Raw genomic sequence first — 22,637 nt, 5'->3', positions numbered from 1 at the left:
ATATCACTTTCTTAACCATGACTCTGATAATGTGGCAAGATCTCAGGATGGTAATACTGTATATAGTGTCCATGAGCATTAAAATGCAACAAGGAACACTCTTCAGTAATTCAAAGTGAATCTCCAGCTAAAATAAACCCACCTAAAAATCTAAGGATGTAAGAAATAGAACGTATGGGCTATAACTATGATTTACAACCACTTACAGTCACTGACTACTACCAAGGACAAACTGTGTGTCAGGCACTGTGCTGAGAATGTGCATCTGTACTTCCAGGAATAGCTGAGGCATTAGGAGTGATTCTTATCTAGCTGCTTTTACAAATTCTTGATGTTGATTGAAAACGATCCAAAAACTTTAAACTCTTGGGCTAAAAAGTATTAAGGCAGTACGTAATTGTAAAGAACCACCACTAATATGTATGTAGCAAAAGGTAAGTCTTTCCTCTCATGCCTCCTCCTTCACCAAGGGTTAACCGCTGTTAATAATCTGGTGGACATTCCCAGCTTTTCCTAATTTTTATTACAAAAGTGGTGCTATATTACACCTATCATTCTGCAACTTTCTTTTCTTCCCTCAGTAGTTCATGGAGCATCCTCCCACATACGTGAATCCATGTCATCCTTTCTCACACCTGCATTATTCTCCCGTGCATTTATACTCCATTATTGAAGTAGTCCGTTTCTAACATTTAAGTTATACGTGGATCCTTGTATACACAGATGAGTATTTTTGTAGGAAAGATTCCCCAAAGTAAGGTTCTAGATTAAAGCATACACACATTATAAATTTTGACGTGAGTGCACATATGCATGTTCAGTCACTCAGTCACGTCCGGCTCTTTGCAACCCCATGGACTGGGGCCCACCGGGCTTCTCTGTCCATGGAATCTTCCAGGCAACCATACTGGAGTGGGTTTCCATTTCCTACTCCAGGGGATCACTCTGACCCAGGGATCAAATCCACGTCTCCTGCATTGGCAGGAGGCTTCTTTACCACAGAGCCACCTGTAGGCAATGCCAAATTATCTTCAATTCACCATAAAAGACTTCCCCCACTCGATAGGATCAAATTTTCTACATTTTTGCCAACACGAGGAAAAAAATGCATCACATTTTTGTTTCAATTTGCATGAAATAACATTTTAGATTGGTTCATCTAATTGCACTCTGCAGGATATACTTGTGAATTTTTTTTATTAATGTAAATCAAAGTTATTTAAAATGTAATCAATACACCATCCCTTTATTTGCCACATATACTAGATGAAGAGAGAGACTTCTCAGAATCCAGGATGTGCTCCCAATAGCCCAGGGACAAGACCTGACCCCTAAACACAAGCAAAGCTGTTCCGCAGAAAAGAATGGCCAGCCTTCTGTAGTGGAGCAACATACAGGTCAGTATGACCACAGAAGGTATTAGTGATAACACTCCCGACCCGTTGGTAGCCAGGACGAGCTGCGAAAGTGTTCTTATGAGGACCGCCATATGAGGAGCCCGGGCCTAAAAGATTCAGGACTTGGTTCTCGGAGCATCGATCAATAACCCTCAGGGACATCAGAGCTGCAACCAAGGGGGGCACTTTGTAGAGGAGGAGACTCCTTCCAGACATCTTTCCACCTTTCCCCCAGAACTCTAGGTCTCCATGCCGCTAACACGTTTGAACAACTCAGAGACACAAAAGTAGCTCTGATGAAGGCATCAGCTCAAGGGAAGCTGTGTTAGTTTGGTGGGGGGTTGTGAACAGTGGAGGATGAGGGAATGTTTTCTAGAGGCACTTCATTCCCCTAGTGACAGGCACCAGTTCAAAGGACAAAATGGAAAGGACCCTTCATTCTGAGATGGTGACTGAGAACTGGAAAATTCCATCTGAGAGTCATGACTTCCCACTCAGCATCTCACACACTAAATCCTCAATGAAATGAAATGAAAGTCACTCAGCCATGTCTGACTCTTTGTAACCCCCATGGAATTCTCCAGGCCAGAATACTGGAGTGGGTAGCCTTTCCCTTCTCCAGGAGATCTTCCCAACACAGGGATCAAACCCAGGTCTCCCGCATTGCAGGCGGATTCTTTATCAGCTGAGCCACAAGGGAAGCCCAAGAATACTGGAGTGGGTAGCCTATCCCTTCTCCAGCGGATCTTCCTGACCTGGGAATCGAATAGGGGTCTGCTGCATTGCAGGTGGATTCTTTACCAACTGAGCTTTCAGGGAAGCCCAAATCCTCAATAGATGTTTCCTAAACAACAACACTAAGTATTTAATAGATGAACTACTTGCCTTCTGAAAAAAAATGGCTAGAGGCATGCTGCACCTGGGGTTTTAGAAGGAGAACTGAAAATAGGGTTTTTGCAAGTAAAAATAACATGCCTGTTGAGGTGTATTGTGTATGATGGCTGAGAGATACTTCTCTTATTACTTGACTCATCCACTTACTAATTGTGTCACCTTGAACAAGTTAGTTAACTATGCCTTAGTTAATCTATGCCTCAGCTTCCTCATCTGTAAAATGGGGACAATAATAGCACCTGATATGATTATCATGAGGACGGAATTAGTTACTACATGTAAAGTACTTAGAAGTGTTCCTGGCACATAATAAGTACTTTCTGTGGTAAGTACACACTTGAGCAGCTACCTTAATTATCACCATCATCACCATTTGCATCTCTGAATATATACCACAGAAAGGATATAAAAGGTACAGTTATTTTGCTATTTTCCTAGGGCAAATAAGTGCTAACAACATGTTAATAAATAAGGGAAATGAGTTCCCCAAATATCATAAACTTGCTTGTTTCTTAAACCCTTATGATTTTCAGATATAATCTGATAACAGCAAATTATCTCAGTTTCAGCTTCAAGTTGCTAATAGAAATGATATGGATGACTTTGGTTTGAAACTCTTCTGTATTATCATTTCAAACAGTCAGAAAATTTAATATCCTTTCTGTTAGACAGTGAAATGGAATCCTTCTGGAAGCTTTAGAGATTTGTTTTTTCATCAACAACTTTAACACTGAAAGACAGTCACCTGCTGGTGCGTTTTCAGGAGTAGGGACATGGACTGAAATGGTTTTAGAAGGATTTCTGCTCATGTGAGTATAGGACAGACATCTATATTTATTATAAAGGGTATCCTATAAAATTGTAACCGATTTAAGAATTTTACTGGAAGTTAGGATAGAAGCTATCCTACATTCTGTTATTATTAACACCATCGAGATAAACACAAACCACAGATCTGGACTTTTTTTAAAAAAATGAGCTCATGGACTGTTCTCAAGTAGACAGTGCTCACTTTCTTAACTGGATTTTAAGTGTCCATTTAGGGTGCACAGAGCTGATTCAGCTTTTCACCTTAAGAGCAGAATCAATCAGTCTGTCTACATAATAACAAAGTTTACGAAAAGGTAAACTATGTCTGAAAATACAGACTTTTAACTCTTCTGTTGGGATTATTTTTCCCCATTCAGTTCAAAAGTTTAAACACTTACTTTACTCTGAATACTTTGTGTCTGATCTATGTTATAGCTTTAATGATGTCCCAATGATTTTCTTTCATTTGAATTATTCTAATACATATATCCAATTTAAAGGAATACACACTCACTGTAAAAAGGAAACCCAGGGTAGAGGAAAATAAACAGGTAAGGAAGTTATGCTCGGGGCCTCCCTGGTGGTCCAGAGGTTAGGAATCCGCCTGCCGGTGCAGGGAACACGGGTTCAATCCCTGCTCCAGAAACTAAGATCCCGCGTGTCTCGGGGCGACTAAGCTGGTGTGCCACAGTTGCTGAAACCTGTGTGCCCGGAGGCCACGCTCCACAGCCAGAGACGCCACCGCCGAGAGAGAGCAGGGCACCGCGACTGGAGCGGCGCCTCTGCTCGCTGCAGCTAGAGAAAGCCCAAGCGCAGCAACGGAGGCCCAGTGCAGCCAGAAACAAACAGATTAATTAACGAAGAAAAGAAAGTTATCTTTTACTACAACCCCTTCCACCACCCCACCACCAGAAAAACGTTGGGGTGTGTCTCTTCCAACTTTTTTCTACCTCTTTACATGTTTACAGGCAAGTACACACCTGAATATCAATCTTTACATATACTTTTCTTCTTTTAAAATGATTTTACATACTTTCCTGAAACTCGGCTAGTTTCTCTTTAAATTTATCTTTTGCTGACATCTTTCCATCCATAGTAGAAATGGACTGCCCTCAAGCTTTTTAACGCCTGTATGGTAGGCCGCTAGGTCAGCATGTTTCAGCGGAAGAAACCAGAAACCGTTGGTAAGTAATAATGATACGCAGAGGACACAGTGAATAAAACTGTTCTGCATTCTCTGTGTGATGGCATACTAAGAGGCCAGCTGAGAGAGAATCAGTTAAACCCAGGAAAACATACAAAATACTTTAAATTTCAACGTCTACACTACAAAGACTTAAGTGAATTAACCATTTACAACAAACTAGAGGAATTTATACCCAGTGTCATTTAAAGTTAGTTTCCTCCCTACTCCTACTGCTGCCGTTTTAATGCCCACTAAGAAGTCCAAGCAGTTGAGCCATTAACTCTACTGCTCGGGTCTATGATAGAGCATTTCTTCATTCTTGGCTCTAAATACACAATGGAAAACAATACACACTATAATTTCTGCAAAGGGATCATCGATTCATCGTTCAGTGATTTACAATCATGTTTCATACATTTCATTCAGTGACAGCCAATTTTGCATATGGAAATACCTTCAAGTTTGGAGTCAGAAGGATTTCTCTGCCTGATAAACATGTACTCATCTTTATGTTTTTCTCTTCTTCTTTTTATATTTTTTATTTTATTTATATTTTATTATTTAAAAATTTTTTTTATTGGAGTATAGCTGATATACAACACTGTGTTAGTTTCAGGTATACAGCAAAGTGAATCAGTCACACATATACATATATCCACTCTTTTAGATTCTTTCCCCACATATGTCATTACAGCTAAAACATCACCAATTCTCCTCTTAACTCCTATGCAAAACAGACCAGTCCCTCCTTTGTGTTCCTCCCATCAGAGCACCTGGGAGCTTCTCTGTGTCCCCAGTACCGTTTCTGTGATTTACCACCCTGTCTCCGCCAAGTCAGTTAAGACCTTTGCGGGCGGGACAGCACCTGACTGACAGGCTTGAGCTGGGCAGCCCACTGGCCCAGCCCAGGACAGCGCACAGAGACAGAAATAAGCACAGCTTTACTCAAGGAATAGAAAGAAGACTTACATGCCCTAAGTATAGTGAATTGAGACTGGGACTTGAGGCATGCAGGTCTGACACGTATAACAGGATGTCATCTATAACATGGGCCCTAATGACAGGCAGATTTGCCGCCAGGTATTAAGTATCACAGGCTTCCCTTGTGGCTCAGCTGGTAAAGAATCCGCCTACAATGCAGGAGACTTGGGTTCGATTCCTGTGTTGCGAAGATCCCCTGGAGAAGGGAAAGGCTACCCACTCCAGTATTCTGGCCTGGAGAATTCCGTGGACTGTATAGTCCATGGGGTCGCAAAGAGTCAGACACAACTGAGCGACATTCACTTTCACTTTTCATTATGTATTATGGTACTTTGGGTAACACCAAATATCTAGGACTCTTCAAGGTGGCTCCCTTCTGGGACCAACAGCACTGGAATTCAAGGAAAGCCAAGAATCCCTAGAAAAGTGAAGGGTCTTTTAAAGTAAGTGGAATAAATTTCAGGATTGATACTGAGCCTCAGAAAAACTCATCCCAGGTCTTCCTGAGATCTACCTTACCCTCTCCCCAAATACTGGATCCTAGGAGAGGTTATGACTTCAGGATACAGAGGATGCAGAAAATAGAAGAGTTTTAAGAAAGAAGAAGTAAGTTTCACATTTTGGTGCAACAAAATGTTCCACTAAATCAGAGGTTCTTCACCAAGTGGGGTCTGCAGATGCCTTGGGGACTTTATGCTCCTACTAGGAAGTTTGTGAGATCAAAATTACTTTTCTAAAACTCCTGAGGTGTCAATGAGCTTTTCGCTGTATTGAACTGGCACTGATGGTACACAGTGATGGGTAAAACTGCGGATCCTTTAGCCCGAATCAAGGCAGTGGCACCAGATTCTATCAGTCGTTACAATAACCTTCACTGCCATGGTAGTAAGTAAAACGAAGTGTTTTCACTTAAGAATATCCTTAATGAAGCTGTAAAAATAATTAATTTTATTTAAATTTTGACCCTTGATTACATGTTGCTTTACTATTCAGTGTAACAGAATGGGAAGTATACATAAAGTATTTCTAATATCGACTGAAATAAGACTGGTGTCTCAGGTGAAAATAGTTGGAAGACTGAGGTGTAAGCTAAACTAGCTGTTTTTTTCACTTTCACTGAAAGTATCAATGAGAGAGAAACTATGATTATTTGGATTTGGGTATTTGCCAGACATTTTCTGGAAAATGAACTGCTTTTTGTCCTGTCCAGGAAAACAACAGCCAGAATTTGTTGCCAGTGATAAAATTCAAGCTTTCAAGTAAAAATTAGAGTTTTGCAAAATGGTATCTGGCTTTCCAATATGCTCTGATTTTTTTTTTAATGAGATCAGCAGTGATACTAGCAAATATGAGTTTTTGATATTGTGGATTGCAGTGTGACAATATATGGAGAATTTACAAATAATTCAGTAACCAAGATCTTCCAAAGACAAGTGCATAATGTTATAAAATCAAGCATGGTGAAAGACCCACTCAAAAAAACCACTCAAAGACCCACCCAATGTATTGAAGGTAAAAGTATGAAAAATTCGTTAAAATTACAGATTCCTCATTGCAGCTAATCTTTAAAAAACGACCACCTGTTGAGTTTTGATGAACTACTAAAAAATATGCAAAATTATTTTAAAAGGCTATTGAAATATGACTCTCTTTTTAAACTAAATATCTATTTGAGGCCAGATTTTCACTATAAACTTTAAATAAAACAATATACAGCAACAGATTAAAGACATGTGCAGATATAAAAATCCGCCTGCCTCATATTAAGCTAGGCATTAGAGAAATCTGAAAAAATGTTAAGCAATTCTTCATCTGTCAGGTTTTTTTTGTTTGTTTTGGCAAGTAGTTATTTTTCATAAAAGTAAGTTTTTACATCAACATGAATTGAGCTACGATTAAATACACCAATAAATATTTTTTAAATATCCAAGTTTTTATTTCCAATATATTAGAGCTTCATAGATATAACTTTCATAAATAAAAAATTCTTTGAGATCTTCAATTTTTAAGGGGTTCTGAGACCAAAAGTTTGAGAACCACTACACTCAAGACTGGAAAAACACTTGGCAATCAAAAAGTTGCAACTGGGGGAGACAAAGAGATGATAACAAAACAGCGGGGATAAAGAGCAGACGACAGCAGATTCACCGGGCGTGAGAGCTGACAAAGTGGACGGAGCGCAGACTCCTCCCTGGAGGAGGAGAGACGAGAGTCTGGGCAGCGGAGAGAGGGGCTGCGGAGTGGAGGACGGGTTTCAAATGAGAGACGAGAGGGCGTGTGTTCAGACCGAGGAAGAGAAGCTGAGGATAAAAGAGAGAGGATGGGGAAGGCAGGATGCAGCGAGGAGACAGCCTGGGCCTGGACCACAGCGAGAGCCATCTCGTCCTCTGCTGAGAGGCCGCAACTCTGTGCCACATCCGCCCGCGTAGGATACACAGCAGGTGTGGGATCCTTTCAGCCACGCGGGCCTTCCCTTTCACCCGATCGTCAGCCCAAGAAGGGACTGACACGAATACACTACTGATACCGGGTAAAAATGGAGAGCCAATGAGCACCGACTGCACAGCACAGGTAAATCTACTCAGTGCTCGGTGATGACCTAACGGGGAAGAAAATCCAAAAAAGAGCGGACGTATATTTGTGTGGGCTTCCCAGGTGGCGCTAGCAGGAAAGTACCCATCTGCCAATGCAGGAGACGTAGGAGATACCGATTCAATCCCTGGGCTGGGAAGATCCCCTGGAGGAAGCCATGGCAACCCACCCACTCCAGTATTCCTGCCCAGAGAATCCCAAGGAAGAGAGGAACCTGGTGGGCTACCGTTCACAGGGTCCCAAAGAGTTGGACACGACTGAAGCAACTTAGCACACACACATGGGTATGTAACTGACACAATATTGTAAAGCAACTATACTTCAATCATTTTTTTTTAAAGCATGCTCTTCAGTTTGTCCATTTGTCAAATGAAGGCTAGAGATAGGTAATTTATAATGTGAAGTCCACTGCAGAGTTCAAATTCTACAACTTGCAATTCTATAAAAATAATGTAACAAGGTCATCACTTAAGTGAAATAACTGGTGCCATTTATTACGACAAAATTAAGGACAAAACACATGAAGTAGCATAGCTGGTGTCATTATTCAACTACAGTTATTGGGGGCCTATATTGAGGGTTCAAATTTTCTAAACTAAATATTGGGACAGAATTTAAAAAGGGACTCCTTTTGAATCTGTCAATTTATTTAGTAAGTCTTTGCAAGGAACAAAAATTGCCAGTCTTAGTTATACATTACATAAATTGCCTCCACTTAAAAGAATAAAAATGAATGGAATAGGATCTACGTGGGAATTCTGGGGTGTGTTATGACTTTAGCCAGATGAACCCCTCTACTACTTGCTATGGACACAATAAAAGACACAGATGCAAAAAACCCTTTCTTCAAGCTACTCACAATGTGCAAAAATGATTCATCAAAAAAAATTCCTAATCGTTTGTTATGCATTGTATCACTACTAGGCCTCAAGAACATAACTGCCTTAATTTAAAAGCTATATTTTAATTTGATTATATTTCTGTATTTTATCTTCCTTTCTAATTGAGCTTTGCTAGTCAGTAGCTTGTAAGAGCTTAAATTTTTTCTATTCTGAGACTAGTAAATGATATCTTTTGCACAGCAGAAATTAACACAACACTTTTTAAAAAAGAATACTTTTGCAAAATGAGTAACACACCCTTAAAGCATTCATATCACAACTGTGTATTCAACTGCTTTTCTCTTAGTTGAGTAACATCTGTGCATTCCTACACTCCCATATTTTATGCTGCTGCATCAAATAAAGCAGACTAAAATGAGACAGTGACCAAACTGAGTCAGGCATGGCATACTCCATGCTGACTGGTCTGCTGTATTAGTCTTCACGAGGATATTCAAGTCTAGTAATACAGCGATTGGTATGAATTCTAAGGGAAACTCATGCATGCGTGTGTGCTCAGCCACTTTCAGTCATGTCTGACGCTTTGCGACCCCATGGACTGTAGCCTGCCAGGCTCCTCTGTCCATGGCATTACCCCAGCAAGAATGCTGGAGTGGGTTGCCATCTCCTCCTTCAGGGGATCTTCCCGACCCAGGGATCGAACCCACATTTCCTGCGGCTCCTGCACTGGCAGGTGGATTCCTCACTTGAGCCACCTGGGAAGCCCCCTCAGTGATGTTTATCCTCCCAAGACTCAAAAAAAGTTAGTTCTACTTTCTTAGTGTCTAGGGTATTTTTAAGTGAGGATGCTGCATTATTGATGGTCTAGGTAATTAACTGTAAATTACTCATAACACTCTGTACTTCCGTCTCTAACAATAATTATCTAGAGTGCTGGATGATGTCTTTTGGAAGATCATCTAGGAAACTGAAACAGGTAAAGCAAAGTCCAATGAAAATAGGAGAGAAAGTAGAGGAATTCATTTCTTAAATGTAATCTTACTGTAATTCCTACTCTGCTTATTAATAATATGAATATGAAATTAATTCAGTGTTGCAACAGTCTTGTTGTTGCTAATATATCTATGTTGTAGAAAGAACATACTTAATATCTATATAATAAAATAGCTTTATTTGTTACAGTGATGAAAAATCTGGTAATATAATTTCTTTGAATAACTATGTTTTGAAGGATGTGTATGATACAGTCTCTCATGGGCACTGAAATCTTAGTAATTTTCTTGTATTATTAATGGATATCATTGTATTATTAACAATATCCCTGGAACTAAAATGTGAATTATTAGGAAATATTTAAATCTATGACTATAAAGTTTACACAGCAGTTAAAATTGTAATTTTTAAAATATCTAACCATAAATGATTCAAAATTGCCAAAGCAATCTGGAGAGAAAAGAACAAAGCTGGAGGCGTAACCCTTTCAGACTTCATGCCATACTACAAAACTATGGTAATCAAAACAGCATAGTGTTGCACAAAAGCAGGTACACAGATCAATGGAACAGAATGGAGAGCCCAGAAATAAACCCACACACATAGGATTAATCAATCTATGACAAAGGAAGTAAGACTATACAATGGAGAAAAGACAGCCTCTTCAACAAGTGGTACTGGGAAAGCTGGACAGCTACAAGTAAATGAATGAAATCAGAACACTTCCTCACACTGCATACAAAAATAAATTCAAAATGGTTTAAAGACTTGATTATAAAACATGACACTAATACACTTCTAGAAGAAAACATAGGTAAAATATTCTCTGGCATAAAATGAAACAGTATTTTCTGAGATTAGTCACCCAAGGTCAAGCAATAAAAACCAAAAATTAACAAATGGAACATAATTAAACTTTTGATTCTGCACTGCAAAGGAAACTATTAACAAAATGAGAAGACAACCTACAGAATGGGAGAAAATAATATGAACAAAAAGGAGTTAGTATCTGAAATATACAAACAGCTCATATAACTCAAAATCAAAAAAGCAAACAACCCAGTTAAAAAATGGGCAGAAGACTTAAACAATTTTTCAAAGAAGATATATAGATGGCCAACAGTACAAATCAAAACCACAATGAGGTATTACCTCACAATGGTCAGAATGCTGCTGCTGCTAAGTCGCTTCAGTCGTGTCCGACTCTGTGCGACCCCATAGACGGCAGCCCACCAGGCTCCCCCGTCCTTGGGATTCTCCAGGCAAGAACACTGGAGTGGGCTGCCATTTCCTTCTCCAATGCATGAAAGTAAAAAGTGAAAGTGAAGTTGCTCAGTCGTGTCCAACTCTTAGCGACCCCATGGACGGAAAATCCTCTGTCCATGGGATTTTCCAGGCAAGAGTACTGGAGTAGGGTGCTATTGCCTTTTCTGAATGGTCAGAATGGCTATCATAAAATGATAAATCATATCTACAAAGAATAAATTCTGGGGAGAGTGTGGAAAAAAGGGACCCTCCTACACTGTTGGTGGGAATGTAAGCTGGTACAGACACTATGGAAAACAGTCTGGAGGTTCCTTAAAAATCTAAAAATTAAGCTACTGTATAATCCAGCAATTCTACTCCTAGGCAAAAATCTGGAAAAACAAAAACTCTAATTTGAAAAGATACATGCATCCCAATGTTCACATCTGTACTAATTACAAAAGCCAAGACATGGAAACAACCCAAGTGCCCACCAACAGAAGACTTCCATAAGAAGATACAAAGTGTATATACACGTTTATAATAATGGAACATTACTCAGCCATTAAAAATAATGAAATAGTGCCATTTGCAGCAACATGGATGGACCTTAAGGATATATACTTAGTGAAGCAAGTCAGACAGAGAAAGACAAATATCACCTATACGTGGAATCTTAAAAATAACACCAATGAATTTATATACAAAACAGAAACAGATTCACAGACATCTACTTAAACACACACACACACACACACACACACACACTACAGAAAGGACTTATTAGGTGGCTCAGTTGTAAAGAATCCACCTGCCAATACAGGAGATACAGGAGACCCGGTTTTGATCCCCAGGTCAGGAAGGTCTCCTGGAGCAGGAAATCCGCTCCAGTATCCTTGCCTGGAAAATCCCATGGACAGAGGAGCCTGAAAGAATCAAACATGACTTGGCGACTGAGCACACACACAGGGACTTTGATAAAACCTAACTCGGTAAAAGATAGAAGAGGAAGACAAGTTTGAGATGTGATGATGAGATAAAGAGAAAGGGAGATGTAAGCCCTAACTATTTAAGTTAGGCAGGGAATGTGGTTTAGAGCTGCCCAATGACCAAGGCAAAATGTTTCAATTAACTCTGGTTAAGTGGAATTAAAAACAAAAAGCACATTCTCATTCCTTAGGATAAAGCAAACAAAAAATGCCTGTCATCTGCATTTGAAAGAAATGTTTTTTCTATCCCTGGGCCGAGAAGATCCCCTGGAGGCGGGCATGGCAACCCACGCCAGTATTCTTGCCTGGAGAATCCCACAGACAGAGGAACCTGGTGGGCTACAGTCTGTGGGGTTGCAAAGAGTTGGACACGACCGAAGCAACTGAGCATACTCAGAAGGGATCCCACCCAGCATGATCCCAACTGGACTGTAACCTTCCAGAAACACTCACGGGCAAGGTTGCTCAGTGCAAACTGCAGGCAAAACACTGACAAGGAACTTGGGGAAGTCAGTGCTGAAGGAGGTCAGACAATGTGGTCCTAATAGGCAGCTCTCTGATGGTTTAGCTTAATCTAGGGATATAAACTAAACTATGTAGAGGGATAAATGGACAATGCTTTTTTTAAACTAGCTTCTAAGTGTTCCAGTTTTGTCCAATGGAGCTTTAGGTAAAAGTCGATTAATGAACAGTCTGAAGTTAAAAGTCTCTGCCGGCGTTCTGTGCTACTGTCTAAGGGCATGTCTTTCAAAACTAACGGTGCGTCACTGCAGGAATGAAGGAGCTGAAGGGATGTCTTCAGACATTTCCTTGGAAATTCTGAGTTTACTCAGTATGTAAACAAAAAGGCATTCTAGGATCCGAGCTCTTAGATCACTGAACATGCCACAAAGGACAATGAGTCGGGTTTTGTTTTCCTGATAGTGGATTATCAGAGGACTTGCTTCTGAACTTCAGTGTGCATAAGAACCATTGGGCTTCAGGATGGTCGGAGGCAGTGGTTCTCAGGCAGAGCCTCGAAATTAGGTAATTCTCTTGAAGATCATCCAGGAACTACACTGAAGAGCTCATTATTCCTCAGAGGACCGAACAGACAGTGAGCATTTATTACCTGTGTTTAGCGTCTTCAGTTCCCTCAGCTAACAAGCACGGAATGTATTTTAATATTTACTTGTGTGAGCTCTTTCCCAACACATTCCTGAGAGTTCCAAAATCCCTAAAACAACTGGGTCTATGAACTACAAATGGCTGTCCCTGGATTTCTGTGGATGCTCTAACTCTTACATAAAATGTTTTATGACAGTTGGCTCTCTTTTTTCATGAGCCCCACATCCACAGATTCAACTAACGTGGGTGGAAACTCTTCTGAGGACACTCAACTCCATGTTGATCTCAGTCCTACAAACAGGTATGTTCCTCTTGAACAACTCCTCTATTTCCCTTATCTGAAGATTGTAACTTAGGCACTGATGATTCAGTTAAGTTCAGTTCAGTTGCTCAGTCATGTCCAACTTTTTGCGATCCCATGAACCACAGCACGCCAGGCCTCCCTGTCCATCACCAACTCCGGGAGTCCACCCAAACTCATGTCCATTGAGTCAGTGATACCACATAACCATCTCACCCTCGGTTGTCCCCTTCTCCTCCTGCCCTCAATCTTTCCCAACATCAGGGTCTTTTCAAATGAGTCAGCTCTTCGCATCAGGTGGCCCAAGTATTGGAGTTTCGGCTTCAACATCAGTCCTTCCAATGAACAACCAGGACTGATTTCCTTTAGGATGGACTGGTTGGATCTCCTTTTAGTCCAAGGGGCTCTCAAGAGTCTTCTCCAACACCACAGTTCAAAAGCATCAATACTTCTGCATTCAGCTTTCTTTATAGTCTGACTCTCACATCCATACATGACTCCTGGAAAAACTATAGACTTGACTAGACGGACCTTTGTTGGCAAAGTAATGTCTCTGCTTTTTAATATGCTGTCTAGGTTGGTCATAACTTTCCTTCCAAGGAGTAAGCATCTTTTAATTTCATGGCTGCAATCATCATCTGCAGTGATTTTGGAGCCCCCAAAAATAAAGTCAGCCACTGTTTCCCCATCTATTTGCCATGAAGTGATGGGACTGGATGCCATGATCTTAGTTTTCTGAATGTTGAACTTCAAGCCAACTTTTCACTCTCCTCTTTCAATTTCATCAAGAGGCTCTTTAGTTCTTCTTCACTTTCTTCTGTAAGGGTGGTGTCATCTGCATATCAGAGGTTATTGATATTTCTCCCAGCAATCTTGATTCCACCTTGTGCTTCATCCAACCCAGCGTTTCTCATGATGTACCCTGTGTATAAGTTAAATAAGCAGGGTGACAATATACAGCCTTGATGTACTCCTTTTCCTATTTGGAACCAGTCTGTTGTTCCACATCCAGTTCTAACTGTTGCTTCCTGACCTGCATACAGGTTTCTCAAGAGGCAGGTCAGGTGGTCTGGTATTCCCATGTCTTTCAGAATTTTCCACAGTTTATTGTGATCCACACGGTCAAAGGCTTTGGCATGTCAATAAAGCACAAATAGATGTTTTTCTGGAACTCTCTTGCTTTTTCGATGATCCAGGAGATGTTGGCAATTTGATCTCTGGTTCCTCTGCCTTTTCTAAAACCAGCTTGAACATCTGGAAGTTCACGGTTCACGTATTGCTGAAACCTGGCTTGGAGAATTTTGAGCATTACTTAACTAGTGTGTGAGATGAGTGCAACTGTGCGGTAGTTTGAACATTCTTTGGCATTGCCTTTCTTTGAGATTGCAATGAAAACTGACCTTTCCCAGTCCTGTGGCCACTGCTGAGTTTTCCAAATTTGCTGGCATATTGAGTGCAGCACTTTCACAGCATCATCCTTCAGGATTTGAAATAGCTCAACTGGAATTCCATCACCTCCACTAGCTTTGTTCACAGTGATGCTTTCTAAGGCCCACTTGACTTCACATTCCAGGATGTCTGGCTCTAGGTGAGTGTGAGTTATCACACCATCATGATTATCTGGGTTGTGAAGATCTTTTTTGTACAGTTCTTCTGTGTATTCTTGCCACCTCTTCTTAATATCTTCTGCTTCTGTTAGGTCCATACCATTTCTGTCCTTTATCAAGCCCATCTTTGCATGAAATGTTCCCTTGGCATCTCTAATTTTCTTGAAGAGATCTCTAGTCTTTCCCATTCTGTTGTTTTCCTCTATTTCTTTGCATTGATCACTGAGAAAGGCTTTCTTATCTCTCCTTGCTATTCTTTGGAACTCTGCATTCAAATGGGTATATCTTTCCTTTTCTCCTTTGCTTTTCGCTTCTCTTCTTCTCACAGCTATTTGTAAGGCCTCCTCAGACAGCCATTTTGCTTTTTTGCATTTCTCTTTCTCGGGGATGGTCTTGATCCCTGCCTCCTGTACAATATCACGAACCTCCGTCCATGGTTCATCAGGCACTCTGTCTATCAGATCTAGTCCCTTAAATCTATTTCTCACTTCCACTGTATAGTCATAAGGGATTTGATTTAGGTCATACCTGAATGGTCTAGTGGTTTTCCCCACTTTCTTCAATATAAGTGTGAACTTGGCAATAAGGAGTTCATGATCTGAGCCACAGTCAGCTCCTCATCTTGTTTTTGCTGACTATATAGAGCTTCTCCATCTTTGGTTGCAAAGAATATAATCAATCTGATTTCGGTGTTGACCATCTGGTGATGTCCATGTGTAGAATCTTCTCTTGTGTTGTTGGAAGATGGTGTTTGCTATGACCAGTCCGTTCTCTTGGCCAAACTCTATTAGCCTTTGCCCTGCTTCATTCTGTACTCTAAGGCCAAATTTGCCTATTACTCCAGGTGTTTCTTGACTTCCTACTTCTGCATTCCAGTCCCCTATAAGGAAAAGGACATCTTTTTTGGGTGTTAGTTTAAGCAAACTCTTGCCAGAATATAGGTGATAAGGCATAATATCACCTATATTCTGGCAAGAGTTTGCTTAAACTCTGCTGACTTGCCAATGTTGCAGAATAATGACCAAATTCCTTCATACAGAATTCAAAGCCCTATCCTGCAGCATGTTGCAAGAATTCCACCCTCAATCTACATTCTGGTCACTACCACACAGCCTTCACCAAATTCTCTCTTATACATTTGTGCCTCCAAACATTTGTTGGTATGACCCTTTCTGTAATTCTAGATGACACACACCAATTTATTTTGTAAAGCTCACCCCATCAACTCTTTGGTGAAGCTTTTCCAAAACCTGCCACTACTCCTATGGACACCACCTTAAGCCCCTGTGGAGGACAAACCCTTTTCTCTGCTTGGCAGCCACTTTTTAAAAAAATTATTTATTTTAATTGGAGGATAATTACTTTGCAATACTGTGATGGTTTCTGCCATACATCAGTATGAACTGGCCACAAGCATGTATGTGTCCCCTCCATTCCAAACCCCCTCCCACCTCCCTCCCCACCAAATCCCTCCCCGTTGTCACAGGGCACGGGCTTTGGGTGCCCCGCTTCATACATCAAACTCTCACTGGTTATCCATTTTACAGACGGTCATGTATATATTTCAGTGCTATTCTCTCAAATCTTCCCACCCTCTCCTTCTCCCACTGAGTCCAAAAGTCTGTTCTTTACATCTGTGTCTCTGCTGGCAGCTATTTTTATTAAAATATTTTTCTCCGTCAGTAAAAGGAAATTGGGGCTTCCCTGATAGTTCAGTTGGTAAAGAATCCACCTGCAACGCAGGAGACCCTGGTTCGATCCCTGGGCTGAGAAGATTCCCAGGATTCTGGCCTGGGGTCATAGAGTTGGAAACGACTGAGCAACTTTCACTTTCACAAGGAAAGTGATATTATTAGTCTGCCTCCTTTGTGAAACTTCCTAAGACTCCCTTATGATTATTGTTCTTATTCTGCCTCTTCTTTGTGAACTTGGTAAGACTCCCACATCCAGAGTTGAGCACTGCATTTGCTGCCCAGCCCTGCCCCTCGTATGTAATTCTCCTCTAGCATACAACATAGCACCCCTGGCATTATTTATCTTTTAATTACCTGCCCTATTAGATCCTGTGCTCCTTGAGGACAACATCTCATTCATCATTGTATTCCCAGGGCCTAGTCAGCACCTGATACACAGTAGGTGTTCAATAAATGGTATCAAATTAATAAAATATAATTGCTTTCAGCCCAATCAGAAAAAAAAAACAATTAACATCCAGCTTATATATGTTTCTTTAGCATTCCGGCAGAAACCTTCCTCTCCAGTGATTCAACAACTGCAAACACAAGTGGACGGGCTGAAACCAAAGGGACTGGAGGAGCTGAGGATGCCCGAGGAGGCAGACTCTCAGCAGGGGAGGAAGAGCTAGGCCCTTTAAACACTGAACGATTTTCTTGCCTTAACTCCAGAAGGCTTATTTTCACAGCAGACATTGGTGCCATAAGGAATGCTTTGCTAACCTTCAGTAAGATAATTCCTAATAAAACTGCTTCCTTGCTCCCAGTAAGTGACAGATAAATGCCCATTTTTTGCTTAGACATTTCCTTAGAGAACAGTCGACTGGGAACCTAACAGCTACACGTATTTTTAACATCAATTAATTATACAAAAAAGATTTAATATATATAATTTTTAATAAAAAGAACATAAACCAGAATTAAATGTAGCATGATGTTACAAAATTACTGTATTCTAACATGTCTAATCTATATCACAAGAAAATATATGTGTTCCTGATTTTAACCCCTGGGTGGCATAAATCAGAAACAGAAAAATGAAGAGACTAGGATATAAAATCTATTGTAAATATGAGGGAAGATATGGGAGGATGCAGAATACAATTAATTCAGCAAACATTTGTTGAAATGCCAGGAAATACAAAAGGCATAATGATGCACTGCGTAATGCCACTGCAAATTCAAGGCTTTCCAGTGCAGTGCACTCACTGAACTGAGCAAACGTTCAGTAAGGATATCACTGGGCTTATCTTAAAAAGAAAAATGTTATGTAACTATGCCTAATTAGTTGTTCTGTTTTCTACAAAAATAACTGCTAAAACAACTTCAGTAGACATTAACACTATTTCTACTGAACACATGGAGGTAAAAAAAAATTTTAACAAAAGTGTATCTCAAGCTATAAACATTTTGAGAACCAAAAACTACTTTAAAAGAAAAATAAACACGTGATTACATTTTGACATTAAAAAAAACAAATCTTCATTTCCTAACGATAAATGCTATACACATACAAGGGGCTTCCCAGGTGGCGCTACTGGTAAAGAACCTGCCTGCCAGTGCAGGAGACATGAGAGATGTGGGTTCGATCCCTGGGTCAGGAAGATCCCCTGGAAGAGGGCACGGCAACCCACTCCAGTATCCTTGCCTGGAGAATCCCATGGACAGAGGATCCTGGTGGGCTATGGTCCACAGGGCTGCAGAGAGTCAGACACGACTGAAGCGACAGCATGCGTGCACACACACACAAATGGTTAGAATTACACGTCACCTGTGCAGCATTGTTTATAAACGTGTTAACTGCTCTTGGCTTCTTCAAACTGCTCTTGTTCTCACAGGGAAATCACCTATGCTTAGTAGGAGAATATGCAAATACTGGCTCTTATATTATAAATAAAATATACTACAAAAAAGGTGGCATAAAGATTTCTATTGTTGAAAAGTGTATCTTCTCCTTCAAGCTTCCTAACTCTTCTTTTTGTAACATAAAAGCTAATTTGGGTAATGGATATAAGAATACAGACATATTTAATAGATGCTATCTCTTACTCCTTTTTTTCATTTTTGAGAAAACCTCTTCACAACCCAGTTTCAAGTAGTGGTTCTGTTATAGTTGTGTTTTCTTAGTATAAGCCAATTAAATTGTTTTAGAAAGTAAGCAGATATTAATTCATAACAGAGTTTCTAACTGGCCACAATTACTAACTTATCCTGCTCAAAAAACAGTTTTAAATTATTTGTTACTAAAACTTTTTTTACTTTGCATGCTATAGAAGGCTTCTTTACCTGCAGATGGCTGGAAAACATTCCTGAAGACCTTTCTTTTTAACTAAAGATCCTTCGAGGCAGTACATAATGATGTCCATAACCTTTACAGAAAAGATACAATTTTAAAATTAGTTTCAAATATGTAATTTTCCATAATTTAAATGATTAACTTAGGCCTCATTTGCATGAAAATTCTACATAACTTGATTTTCATATTTACTTTAAAATTATAGTACATTTACTAAAATTATAGCATACTTACTTTATACAATAGGCTATCCTTTCTCTTATCTGTGAAAACCATTTTTTAAAGAGAGCACACAGTAAAATAAAGAAACCAGACTTGTTTACTTGAAAGGCATTTCATGTTTTTATATATAGGATAGGTAGCTTTTATTCAAGCACACTCTATGTTCTATTTATAATGAAAGATACCAAAGAGACTATAACCTTTAAAAATTACTCTAATACAGACCAATTTCATGCGAATGGTAAATGGACATAACAATCATTTTGATTTTTGAGGAAATATAAATAAAGTCTTCAGAAATTATACCAAAGTTCATTCACTCTAGTTACCTTTCTTTCTTTAACAGGTGTTGGAAATAAAGACGCTGACTTATATTACTATACTAGAATCCTTAATCTAGGCTGTGAATATATCATATAAAACAGAATATTCTTAGGACTCCCCTGGTTTCCCAGTGGTTAGGACCCCATGCTCCCAAAGCTGGGGGCCTGGGTTCCATCCCTGGTCAGGAACTAGACCCACCCCATGTGCTGCAACTAAAGAACCCATGTGCTGTAACTAAGAGCTGGTGCAATTAAATAAGTATTCAAAAGGAAAAAAACAGCAAAAAAAGCAGAATATTCTTACCTCCACAAGAAGATCCACAACATCTGTGGGCATCTTTTCAATGAGAATTTCAATGACTCTCAGAATCTCCCCTTTCGCTCGGGCAAGAGTGGTGGTGTGCATATTCTGTTGAGACTGGGTATTTGCGGCGAGGGCAGTGTGTCTGTGCACCTAGAAAACATTTCCAGGCTGTAGATAAGGTCGATGCCTCACAGACTTTACATTTCTAGCCGCTGGGTTATTTTTCACTTACTGATACAACAGAAAGAAAAGTCAACAAGAGCAAACGTCCTGCGGGTGGGTCAGGAAACACTTTCAATTGCAAAACAAAGTACTTAGTACAATAAATACTGTCTGTATTTCCTAATGGAATTTTAGTTCCTGGATATTATATGAGACTAACTGATCATGACATTTTTAAAAAGAGACAAACTGAAGTTTTGTGAATTGTGTATATTTGGCATTGAGGTGGGTAGAGATTAGGGGATGTTGTTGCTGTTTAGTTGCTAAGTCGTGTCTGACTCTTTCGCAACCCCATAAACTGTACCTGCCAGGCTCCTCTGTCCCTGGGATTTCCCAGGCCAGAGTACTGGAGTGGGTTGCCAATTCCTTATCCAGGGATCATCGAACCCACGGATGGAACTTGTGTCTCCTGCACTGGCAGGTGAATTCTTTATCGCTGAGGAAATGGCAACCCACTCCAGTATTCTTGCTGGGAAAATCCCATGGACAGAGGATCCTGGAGGGCTACTGTCCATGGGGTCACAGAAGAGTCGGACACGACCGAGCAGCTGAGCATATGCTCCTAATACTCCCTCAGTCTGGATACCATGTCCATACTATGAAAGCAGCACAACATTGTTAATCGGCTACACTCCAATATAAAATAAAACGTTTAAAAAAATAAAATAAAAATACTCATATGTAAATGGTGAAAATTAAGTTCAAAAACACAATTAATATAGAATACTTGCTTATTCTCTTTAAAGAGGCAGTTTGAGGTCTGGTATTTATAGGACTTGTATCTGGGTGGGAATGACGTAAGTCTTATTTAGTATAGTCAATATTATTATCTCTGCATATTCCACTGATATGAAACACTGGTTTAAAAAAATCTCAGGTCTAATAAATTTGTTCATTTATACATATATATACTTTATAAAAATATATACCATCCATAAAATACAGACATATATATTTTATTTTTATTTTATTTTTATTTTTTTTGAAATAAATTTATTTATTTTAGTTGGGGGCTAATTACTTTACAATATTGTAATAGTTTTTGCCATGCATTGACATGAATCAGCCATGGGTTTACATGTGTTCCCCTTCCTGGACCCCCCCTCCCACCTCCCTCCCCATCCCATCCCTCTGGGTCATCCCATTGCCCCAGCCCTGAGCATTTGTCTCATGCATCGAACATGGAATGGTGTTCTGTTTCACATATGATAACATACATGTTTCAATGCTATTCTCCCAGAACGTCCCACCCTCCCCTTCTCCCTCAGAGTCCATAAGACTGTTCTATGCATCTGTGTCTCTTATTCTGTCTCACATATAGGGTTATCGTTACCATCTTTCAAATTCCACATATATATGCATTAGTATACTTAAATACAGACATATATATTTTAAATACAGTGGACTCTTACTGTAACACTATGCACTATTAGAAAACATAGCCCCTCAGTCTGCAAATCCATTTTAGATGTGAATTCAAAGTCCCACTGTCTCATAGAAACTCAATCTGCTATTAGGCCCTACCTTCCTCCCTTCTAGCTATATCCACATCAGAAATTTTTGCTGCACGCCTATTAAGGATGGCTCTGGGGCAGACATAGGCCCAATAGGTTGTAGGTTATCAGGGCAGGCTCAGAGGTATTTATTTCGCATTTTAAAAATTCATCATAGCTACAGGAAAAAGAACTCAGGCAGAGGCCGTGCCCCGCGGACACCAAGTCTGCACATTACTCATGCTGAAATGGAAGAAACCTTTAAAGAAAATTTAGGAGCTTATCTCCCTTGCCTTTTCTCCTACTACTAAGACCTACTGGAAAGACTCTATAATTGGTTCATTGTTCTTTACTAGTTTTTCCAGTTAGATGTAGCCAATTAGTTAGAACACTAGGAATGTGGGAATCAATTGGCATTCAAGTCTTTATCTGTGACACGCCATAGGAAAAACAATTAGCAAGTTTATGACTTACATTTTTGTCTACAGTTGGAGAGCCAGTGTTAAATCAGTTCAGTTTTGATTACAGGTAGATACCATGGATACCTTTAATAGATTTTAATTTGCACAAGTCTGCTATATTTCAGATTGAGAAATCGCTGGCAAATATTTACAAGTGAATTAACTTTGAGAATAGAAATGAATGCAAAAGCCCAAGTAACGAATGCACCGCCATGGAATTCAGCATGTGTGCACACAGGTACATGTGTCTTCATCCCAGTGCTAAATTATTAACTTGCATTGTTCTAGAACAAACTGGAAGGATTATCTATGCATATGGAACCTCGGCTGACAATGTGAACTCATTCCTCTAAATGAGAAGACGGAGCCCACTGCGAAGTTGCTCTCACCTCTTTGGCGATGGTGGTGATGAAGGCGGGTGGTCTCGCCGTGGCAATGAGGGAGAGGGCATGCCGCGCCGAGCGGGCGGAGTCAGCGGCAGGGCTCAAAGGCAGCCCCATTGTGATGCTAAACAGGGATCAGAAAAAAAGGGAAAAGAGAAAAGAAGCATTAGAAATATAGACTGAAAAGATTAGACACAGCCTATAATGTCAGTTCAAGGTCAATGGGAGCACTCAAACAGTTAGAATATAATGGACT

General features: G+C 40.0%; 1 protein-coding gene across 24 annotated transcripts in view; it reads right to left on the bottom strand.

Annotated features, from left to right (window-relative positions):
• The window catches only part of WDR7 (WD repeat domain 7), a 373,254-nt gene that overhangs the window by 78,131 nt on the left and 272,486 nt on the right, over positions 1–22,637 (bottom strand). For all 24 annotated transcript variants that reach the window (XM_081562306.1, XM_081562297.1, XM_081562301.1 and 21 more), the window contains 3 exons: positions 22,388–22,505; positions 19,823–19,972; positions 18,964–19,046 (listed from right to left, as the gene is read on the bottom strand). In XM_081562306.1, the coding sequence (XP_081418432.1) occupies positions 18,964–19,046; positions 19,823–19,972; positions 22,388–22,505 (351 nt within the window). The remainder of the gene's footprint in view (positions 1–18,963; positions 19,047–19,822; positions 19,973–22,387; positions 22,506–22,637) is intronic.

This window comes from Giraffa tippelskirchi, chromosome 14 (genome assembly GCF_054371585.1).
Source record: "Giraffa tippelskirchi isolate mGirTip1 chromosome 14, T2T-mGirTip1v1.2.pri, whole genome shotgun sequence".
Lineage (NCBI taxonomy): Eukaryota > Metazoa > Chordata > Mammalia > Artiodactyla > Giraffidae > Giraffa > Giraffa tippelskirchi.
This window is presented reverse-complemented; position numbering and strand designations above follow the sequence as displayed.